Source organism: Pithys albifrons, chromosome 10, assembly GCF_047495875.1.
Source record: "Pithys albifrons albifrons isolate INPA30051 chromosome 10, PitAlb_v1, whole genome shotgun sequence".
In the NCBI taxonomy this organism is placed as follows: domain Eukaryota; kingdom Metazoa; phylum Chordata; class Aves; order Passeriformes; family Thamnophilidae; genus Pithys; species Pithys albifrons.
In genome coordinates this window covers 12,015,921-12,026,429 of record NC_092467.1, presented here as the reverse complement: position 1 = coordinate 12,026,429, position 10,509 = coordinate 12,015,921, and the positions used below count along the sequence as shown (strand labels likewise).

Here is a 10,509-nt window from a genome sequence, read left to right as displayed (position 1 = left end):
TTCCAGAGCAGCCTGAGTGCTCTCACGCCAGCCAGTCTCCCTCCAGGGTGGATACACCAGAACACGTCAGGTTCTGTCACTGCTTATCAGATGTTTTTGTGTTTGTTACAGATTTTAAATGTTACTGTGGCAGTCATATTTCTGGAATAGCACAGGATGTAGGTCAGCCTTGGCTGTGTGATACAGGTGGGAAGATCAAGGCAGCACATCCTGGGGTTTTTCAGAGATTACAGGGCAGTTTGTGACTGAAGAGAATTGGGGATTCCCGAGTTGTCTGCTTCAGGTCTCCAGGAAGCATTTCTCATACAAGCTTAACTACAGACCTCATGACTGGCAGACCTATTGAAATAGAACAGAACTTTGTATATGCGTCTATGTATGTATGTATGTATGTATCTATGTATGTATGTATTTATCATCTGTCTATCATCTATCTGTCTAATAAAGAAAAAGGGAGAGAATTTTTGCTCTTTTATCTATCTTCTGGGACATGTCAAATATATCTGTATATGTGCTTTTTTCTAAACTAGTGCTTTAAACTGCAAACAAAGTAACTGTTTTTTCCTGGCTACAATAGTTCGTATTGTGTTACTTACAGCTTTCATGAGAAGGCATTAAAACAAAGCAGAACAACTACAAAGTAACTACCAGGAAGAAAACAAGGGTTTTCTAGTGTCCTTGGCATCGATATTATCACCCTGAAGTGATCACTTCCTTTCTGGATTTTTTTTTCCCTTGTTTTGTGTATATTATTGCTGTGTGTAGTTGTTCATATGAGATCAACCTTCTAAGAGCACCAAAATGTAAATTAGAAAAAATTGGGTGAGAGGTAAGTTGGAGTGAAGCTAATAGCATCAGTAGAGATCCTTTAGTAAATCAATTATAGTCTAAGTATCTGAAAATAACTTATTAAAATTGTTATTTTCTTCACAACTCTCATAGTCAATAAATGGGCAATGATTCTGTGTTATTAATTACTTTCAAGTACATAAATGGGGGAACACAGTTCTAGAGCAGCCGATAATCTCTGTGTCTCCCTCCTATCTCCATTTCCAGGCTGGCAGATGCTGACAGCATGTGCTGTGCCCTCACACCAGGAGCAGCCAGGCTGTGCAGTGCTCACTTGCAGCCAGTGCTCCTGTTGCCTCCTTGGAGTTGTTGCTCCATCCTGAACAAAACATTACTGCTCCACTGGACTTTGTCAGGACTCTGGCACACCAGGTGAGGTCCCAGCCAGTTTTTCTAACAGCAAGGAAAGTTGTCTTAAATGTGTCACTGCAGAAAGTACAGTGGGTTTCCTTTCTTTCTTTTTTTTTTTCTTTTTTTTTTAATTTTTCCTGCAGGGTGCCCAAAGGATAAAGTTGGGTCAAAGTTTGATACATAAATAAAACCCCCACCAAAACCCTCCTCCCCCCTCCTCCCAAAGAAAAAGAAATTATTTTCCTCTTTGCTCTTTTTAGCAGAGGCCGTTTTCTTGCTAATGTTGAATAGTGCTAAGTGTGTTGTTGGTAAAAAGAAGTCCGTCTTAAAATAGTTTAGTCCTAGCTCTGATGCCACTCCTCTGTTTAGATTCTACTATTAATAATTCTGTGCTGTTGTTGAACTAAAATTCTCTCTGAAAACAATGTTTGGTAAGACTGTGGAGCTGGTCAGTGTAAGCCAAGTCACAGCAAAGTGACTGGTGACCTTGTCTTGCTTTTGGCTGGGGTTTCTCCAGCCTGGTGTGACCAGGTCCAGCAGCCACTTTCCTGTTTTGACATTTGTGGTCACTTTGCTGCTTCAGACATGTGGACAGTAATATGTCCTTGGCTTTTCCTGCTCCCCCAACATATAAGAAACTCTCCTGAAAATCCTGATACATTGGAATGTTGGTAAAGTTGATTTGAGAGTTTTGGTTTTGATACAAAGGAAAGGAATATTAAAATAGAAATGAGTAACATGAATGGGGGTGGAGGGAACCTGAGTGGTACCAAAAGAGTGGAAAGGCAGCAGGAGGCTCATGTGAAGAACAAGGGCTCTCACTGGGACACTGTGTGGAACATCAACTGGGTTTTCAGTAATGCAAGTGAGCAGAGGAGGGGAAAAAAGACATAAAGAAAGAAACAAAAATGGTGAGATGTGTACCCAGCCCTACCTTCTTGGTGTCAGCACCTCCCTTCTCTTCAGCATCTCAGGTTCTGTGTGCAAAGGCATGCAGGTCTTTGGGGGAAGGCTGCAACTCCAAATCCAGGTATTGTGGGTATCATAGGAAAGTGGAAGAGTAGAACATTGTTGTGGAATATTTCAACTGAATTTGCAAAGTGAAAAAACCAATTTGACACAGTTTGTGAGGCAGCTGTAGTGTTTGATTTTAAATAAAAGCATACTCCAATAATAGTCTTCTGTTTTCACAGCATGATTTGAATGCATTGATTAAATATATTCAATCAATTCTTCCATGTCATGTTTTTTATCTGAAATTTATATACATTGTAAAGTAAAGCTATATTTATTAAATGAATATTAACCCAAATTTAACTTACTGTGGCAGGTCCCTACAATACATACATGATAATTTATTCAGGCCTTGTTAATACTTCAAAGCAATGATAATAATCCAGCATATTTTATTTAGTTTTTATTCCCTTTAGATTAAAAGTGAACCAAGATTAAATATTTATGAAACATAAATATCCTTGTGTCTCCTCTGTGTCCATGTGCTTCCTTTTTATTTTACTTTCTTTTGGAGCTGTTCCTCCCCCATTATCTCTTTTGCTTTCTACTGTAGTTTATGGACTGATCATGACAGACATTTACAGTACCCTGTATTTCTTACTGTGGAATCCAAACACAGGCAGTGCTACAGACCTGCTCTTAATGTACAGTTGTAGTGTGCTGCTTTGGTATAGGAAGCAGAGTGCTTTACAGAACTTCCCTTCTTTAATATGTGTTGGTCCAGATCAAGTTGTAAAGAGCAGGAGAGCTGTTGTGATGTGGTGCAATGTATAAACACTGTGGTACTGATTCCAAAGGCCTGCCTTGCTTTTCTGTAATTCTGCACCAATGCTCTTCTGCTTGTACTGGTGGGAGGAGACCACTGTGAAACAGGGATCGAGCCACGTGAATGGCTGAAGCTCGGTGTCCCCCAGGAGCAGTGCCTCATAAAATATCTGCTGTAGGAACAGTACTAGATGTTCCAGCATGCTTTAGGATTCCCATAGGTGGCACGTGGCTTGTGTACACACGTCTGTGGGTGTGGCAGTGGCTGCAGAATGGCCGTCAGCAGTTTCTGTTGTACAAACAGGAGCTTGCTTGGGGTCCTTCCCACAGACATGCTCTATTCCCTCTGCTGCAGAGTCCCTGTTTTACTATATAATTGCAACTGACAGCCTGGATTGGTAGCATCCAGCAAATGCTCAGCAGCATCAGTCGTAGGATGATTGACGTGAATGCTGCACAGGGAGGCTCTTGCTTTGTGAAGGTTTTGGTTTGCAGCAGCATGATGAGCAATTGGTGTTATGGGAGGAATTCTGACATGCTGATCTCAGACTGAGAGGCATTTCACCCTTTTACATGTGATCCTGAAACACAGGGAGAGCAAGATGTTAATGGACAAATTTGTGACTCCAATGCTGTTCGTTTTGGCTGGTCTTTTAGTAGTAACTAATGGCAACACCTGTAGTCCTTACTGAGGCAAGGCTGCAGTGGTCTGAGCTTCTGTGAATCCAGGCAGCATCAGGAGCTTGTGCACAACTATCTTGCTTTACCTTGTGTCTGGGTTATCCACTGGGGCATGAACAGGACACATAACAGAAACAGCCATAAGCCTCATAGTTAATGTAAGACTTAAAGAAATTACAGTGAATAGGAAACAGGGGTCAGGACCTTCTTGGGGCAACAGTGAAAACTGACCTAGTATTCCAAGTCCAAGCTTGCATCCCAGACTTCAAGATTGTCAGTAATGTGGAGAGGACTTTGTTATGTAGAGGAGGAAAACAGGTTTGCAAAGCATGTTTGACACAGAACCTTTGCCTGGTCCCACTGATGAGAGCCAGACCAGACTGTATCTATGAAATAGCTTCTAGTGCTGCTCCCCTTAGCTGAGATCCACTAGCAACAGGGTAGGCACAGCTGTACTCCATCTGAGGGTCAGGTCACCTTTTGCCTTCATCTTTTAGCAAAGGTTGTTCTGTTGACAAGCTACCCTGAGAAAATTAATTTTTTTTTTTAAGATACTCAAGTGCAATTGAATTTGCTTGACTGGCACAGAAGTATCTGGTCTCATGTCAGCATCACAGGGTAAGAGAGGTCTAGGATCTAATACCTCTAGAAGTTTATCTGCAGCCTTCTTTGTTTGCTGTTAGTTTAATGCTCTTCATCTGCCATTCCAAATTCTGGCAGATGCACCTATACCGAATTTCCCTGAAAAAAACCAACAACCATATCAGAGAAGATAGAAATGTTGTTTGAAAACTGGGATGTATCTAGACTTTGGGCTTCAAATGAGGGGTTAATATAAAGTGTTATTCAGTATTACAGGAAATTGTCAAGATCACCAAGTATTGTACTGACTTGACCTGTGTTACATTGAACTCACTCTTTCCATGTTTCCAATAAAAACATACAGCAGATTGTTCCAGAATCAGTGTCAAACTCAGTTAAAAATAAATCCCTTCATAATTTAAACATGCAGTGTACATACTAAATATATTGCTCCAAAATATATGTCTTTTTGCAAAAACTGTCTAAAATTTATCAACCCTGAAATCTCCCCCGGGTCTTCTGCAAAATTATGGTTTTCAGTTATGATTCCTGAAAGTTAAAATAATCCTTCCTCACTTGTGATTCACCTAATCCTCTGTGTTTTACTCTGTTTTTATTGCAACACTGAGCCAGATTTGTTTGGTTCAAGAGCAGGATTTGTAAATAACTAATTATAGCCCTGTTTTTTCCCCTTGAAGCATTAACATTTGGCACCTCAGAGAACAGCCCCTTTTAAACTACCAGACAGTTCAGGAGAAGCAGTGGGCTCGGTCTCAAAACAATAGGGTTCTGCTGACAAGCTCCCTTGGACCACTTCACCTCCTGCTCTCAGAACAGCAATCAGATGAGCCAGAGGGCAACTTTAGGAAAATATTTTTCTCCAGTAGCAGTAACATCTGTCTCCTTGGCAGCCTCTGCTGGCAGTTGTGTTGGAAGCCGTGGGTTTGCCCCTGGCCCTGCCATGTATTTACATTGCTGAGAGGTTATCCTGAGCTCCACTGGATCCTGTTACCTGATTTTCTTTTGTTCTGTCATTTTTCCTTTCTGATGCTTTGACTGCTTAACTCCTTATGGGTAGATGTAAAGTGAAAATTACGTGTGCACTATGAGACCAAAGGTATTAATTTCAAAGTAGTAAGTGGTGAATTTTTTTTTAATTAGAGGTTGAGGTTTTTGAGGTGTTTTAATTCTATTTATTTGGCTTCAGCCTAGGCAATTTCACCCGGGCTGCCTGAGCTTTTGAAGGTGCCATTCTCTACACCTGTGTCTTCTACTTGCATCAAATTCTCTTTGGTGCTCATATTTCTCCTGCATTTTACTCTCCTCTTCTGAGTAACTGATTTTTGACTGGTGCTTCATTTTGGTGGAATAATGTTATTATAAAGACAATTATAAAGACAATTATAAAGTAATCAGCATGGGCATATCAATATTTATTGAAATACTGAAAAAAATTCCATTGGTGATGAGAAACTCCTGGCAAGAACTGACATGACAATATGTATTTCACTGATACAGTAAGAGAACTTCAACTTTAACAAGTAACTCACTGCACATTCTAAGAGTTGCATGGATTTAAATCCAAGGCAGCTGCAGAACATCTGTAATACAAATAGTCAGACTTCACAGATTGTCTGTTTACAAACACAGAACAACTATAATAAACCAGCCAAAGCCAAACCCTTTGAATTTTAGTCTGCTTTTAGTAATAGATCCTGTAATCAATAAGGCAGTCAGAAGAAAATGCCTGGTTACAAAGCAGTTAACAATTAACATAAGCAGGGGTTTTTTTTGTGATCTGTTTTGTTTTGTTTGTGTACTTTGGGCAATCTGATGGGATTCTTGGAACCAGAGATACAGGCAAATATATGTTAGTTTCCATTAAACTGAATTGTTTTCTTCTACATCCTTATTTTATTTCTTCTGTCTTGCATATAGGTAAAGGTGCTGTGAATAGAGTTAGCAATATTTTTTTAAGCTTTTTTCTTAGTATTCAGTGAGATTCACTGTAGCATTTCAACAGGAAAAAAAAGAGAAAATACAGAATGCAAACACTTGAAATGATGCTTTGCTTTTCTTTCAAAAAGGAAAGAACGACCACACTTATCTTGTACACGTATTTCACAGCCACCAATAGCCACCCGCATTTTCCTGTTAATTTAGTTTGTCTGAGGGGGAACACTGTTATTTAAATAACACTTCCATCTGCCCTGTGGGATGACTGAGGGAGCTGGGATTGGTTTGCTCATGGTCTGTACAAAGTACAGTCGTGCTGTGACACAAGACAGGCACGCAGGAGTTGCAGACACAAGGCTTTGCTGTGTGGGTACCCTATGCATGGACAGAATTTTAGAGCTGATTAATACAGCCAATTAAATTAGTGTGCTTCATAGTAATGCAGATGTAGTAGCTGATGTCTTTGGTATACAATGTATGAATGTTTGGACAAAAGTGTGAGAGATGCACCTTTTCAAATGCACATGAAACAGAAAAAGATATAACTCACATAATTTACAATAAATTTAAATAAACTGCATGTAGGATTATGAAGATTTACAGACATTTAATCAAGTGAATGATTTTAATTTGTAAAGACCCTTCTGCATCCCTGAACTATGTTCCACTAAGTTGAAGACATGCTACAGTAAACACATATATTTGGCTTCTTCATTCTGGCTATATCTTATATAAAGATGAAACCAAAGAACAATAAATTAGCATCATAATTGTCTACAGTGAAAACTATCATATACAATATAAATAAACTATTCAAAAGCCAGCAATCTTCATGAAAAAAATTAAAGTATTAGGATTTTATACAGTTTCTACAAGTGATTGTGCAGCCGATAATCTCAAAAATTAAAGTAAAAATGAAATATCCCTATTGATTTTAGTGTCTCACGACATACAGTAATTAAGTACTGGTAAAATAATTACCAATTTAAAAGAAATAATAAGGAAATCACTGCTCTGCAATTTTATCACAGTTTTTTCCCCACAGGACCTAAAGAATGTAAACACTATGTTTTTGTTAATGTTAGAGATTAATACTTTATTTTGAAGCATATGTTGATCTACACCTGCACAGTTACCTTTAAGAGTAATGAAATAAGGCAAGACTTATAACTGTGGCACTACATGTTAATACTGATACCTTCATCTGGACAGAGAGAGAAGTGTTTGTTCTTTTCTAATATTTGTTCTGCAGCAGACTTTGGCCTACGTAGACACAGCAGTATCACTCTTCTTTCTTTGCGTAAAATATGTGTTTTACCTAACTTGAAAAACAGAAAGTTTCATTAGATATTGGTTGTTTGAGGTGAAATTTGATTTCCTAATTACTGGCAATTTTGAAGATCATTTCTTCATAAGCTGCATGGCATCATGAAGTTGTACAATTCATTTGTCACTTCTTGCATCACAAAATGCATTTTAAAGAAATTTATCTTTAGCTTTTTAACATCAGTATTTGGCATCATAATTTTTATTTTCTTGTGAAAAACCCTGTTGTTTGGGATGGCTAAAATATCTCCCTTTCCTTTATTTGGAAACAGCCATGAATATGTAGCAGAGCCGTATTTTAGCCACTGCCCCTGGTTAAGTGTGTAGTTGAATTGACTAATTTATTTTGGAATATTTCCTTAGCTATTTAATAGCTGTCCAATAACAGGAGTAGAAGAGGGATACTGCCTGGTAGAACAACATGAACATGTGACAAAACAAACCTCAGAACACAGTAGGAATGCCAAGCTAAGTGGATAACAGACTTTTCATAGTAGCACTTTGCAGGTCTGAGAGAGCGACAGTCAAACCCAGCCCTTCAGGCTTTGGTGGTGACACCACACAGCACATGGCCTGGGCCAGCTCTCTCTTACAGACTGTTGAGTGGATGCCACATCATTTATCACAGAAGTAAGTGTTGGGTCCTTGGAAGGATGACAGAAGATGCTACAGATGCAGTTTTGCATCTACTGTAACTGTTTGAGAAGTCCTGATATAGTGAAGGAATTCAGTGCACTCAAATTCCCCACTGTCTTAGCTTGATGACATGGATCAGTTTTTTCACCTAGATTTCTTCAAATTGGCAATCAGCAGAGTTAAATATACATGGATCCTTCTGTCCTTTTTCATGTTGACATTAGTGATAGTATCCTCTTGGTAAGTTCACTTCACTCCAGTATAAAGTCCTATATGGATTCCTTTGGGGATGTGTAGCATATGATTCACAGTTTGCAATACAAATACCCTGATACATCACTTATTTACTATTAGTATTTGATTATTATACCATTTTGCAAAGTCTTAAAACCGTGTTTTAATTAGTGTTGCTCAGAGCAGTTTAGAATATGTTTTTTTTTCCTTGAAAGCAGAAGCTCTAATGGGTATAATTTATGCTCTCTTTGCATGCAGCATTTCAATGAGAAGGTTATTGCATGGCACATCCCCGTTCAGGTGTTTGTAGTAGAGGTATTCTTCGGCCTGCATGCTGATGGCCCGGATTTCTGGGAGTCGCAGGAGGAGCTGCCCAAATTTGTCTGTTTGCTGTGGGTAATTACACATAGTGTAGTCCAGCAGAGCAGCATTCACTTGTTCCTGAACACCTTCCACAAGCTGGAAGTTCTCAAGATTTTTGACATCTGAATGATAACAAAAAAAGTAACAATTCAGTTGCATTTTAATTCCTGTTTATGAAGGCAGTGTTTCACTAAATGGGTGTATTTTTTCTGCCTCCTGACAAAAGCATACTTTACAAGCTGCTGAATATTCAGTGAACCCTTTTGCCAACTTTCCTGGGAAAATGATCACAAAAGAGCTTTAGCAGAGTGTCTTGTTGAAATTCTGCATATACCTCAAATCAATTAGACACCAATGGAGTCTGAGCAAGGTCAGCTCTTTTCATAGCTTACAAAAAGAAAGGTTGAGGATTCCTAAAGTAGAAGACCATAATATATTGCTAGCAAATGAGTCCCAAGAGGAAGCCCCATCTTTAACCTAGTATGTTACACATTTCATATAATTCTGTATTAATTTTTCTGACCCAAGGTGAAATCTGTGTCCAGGGTATGATGTAGTTAATTCTAATAAAAAGTGACAGCGTTCTTGTTTCTGTTTGACATTTTCTAAATGATTCTGAAAGCCTTTGACTTGTCTAGCCTATGTTAATGAACCATCTGGTACACTCCAGTGGCTGCCAAAATAATCTGCCCTACTAGAAACTCTCTAAAATATATATTTCACTGACTAATGATCTTTATAAAATGAAATCATTGTCCTTTGGGTGGAATACCAGATAAGAATGGTGCCCTTTAACCTGAATATGGCTTCTGAAGTCCAACACTGATTTTTTTTTTTTTTTTTGTATTGGACAACGGGACATTTGCATCAGCACAGCAAGTACAGTTTGTTCACTCTGCCTCTGTTTGATTATCTTCTGTTCCTATGCAGCAAGTTCAAGCTTGGGAATGCTGGTCAGAGATAATGACAGTATATTATCTCCTCATTGTTTGCCTCTCTGTGTAAAAATCACTCACTGACATTATTTTTAACATGTAAGGCGAGTGCAGAAGTTATTCTAAAGCTTGCAAATTAGAGTGCTGCTGTAATTCCAAAAGGGTGAACTGGTTGAAGTGCACTTGCTGAGAGAACTTATTTTGGTTGGTGTTTGATCACTTTTACCATCAGTAGAGTACTGCAACAGTTTCTTGTAATGCTAAAGTGTGGTGCTACTGAGTGTAACTATGCTAATTCGCTTTGAGTAAAGACAAATCTGTTCTATGGATGTTCCTGGAGCAGGAGGTGGGGAATTTGGCGGAATTTGGTTCATTGTAAATGCCAGCCTTTGATTGTAGGGGAAGTGAGTGTTTTCCTTTGCAAAACAGGAACACACATTGGTCCCCCAATCCATCGGGAGCATGGGAGGCTGTGGAAATTGGGTTGCACTGCACCTTTTCCTAGAAGTGCTCTAAAGAGAGCAAATATTGGTTCCTGTACATAACTGTGTGCTGGAACACAAGGAAAATGGTTGGAGGAGGCAAACATTGTCTTCAAGACAAGAGGATAGGAAAGACGCCAAGGATGGCAGTGGCAGCACACACAACCTTCAGAGCCGGAGTTACAGGCTTTGAGCAGGAGCCCCTTTGGAATGTGCTGGCTGCCAGCTGCACTTCAGGTCCCCTCTTGCACGAGCAGGGGCGAGTGTTTCCTGCTGTGGTTGTTCCTGCCTGCCTCTTTCCTGTCCCAGTTTCACTGTGGAAATAAAGCAAGTGG

The 10,509-nt window shown here is 39.3% G+C and overlaps 1 protein-coding gene across 5 annotated transcripts in view; it reads right to left on the bottom strand.

Annotated features, from left to right (window-relative positions):
• Positions 1 to 5,654: 5,654 nt before the first annotated feature.
• Positions 5,655 to 10,509, bottom strand: part of NR5A2 (nuclear receptor subfamily 5 group A member 2) — a 90,643-nt gene continuing 85,788 nt past the window's right edge. For all 5 annotated transcript variants that reach the window (XM_071565225.1, XM_071565229.1, XM_071565226.1 and 2 more), the window contains one exon: positions 5,655 to 8,879. In XM_071565225.1, coding sequence (XP_071421326.1) covers positions 8,632 to 8,879 — 248 coding nt within the window. In that variant the 3' untranslated portion in view covers positions 5,655 to 8,631. The remainder of the gene's footprint in view (positions 8,880 to 10,509) is intronic.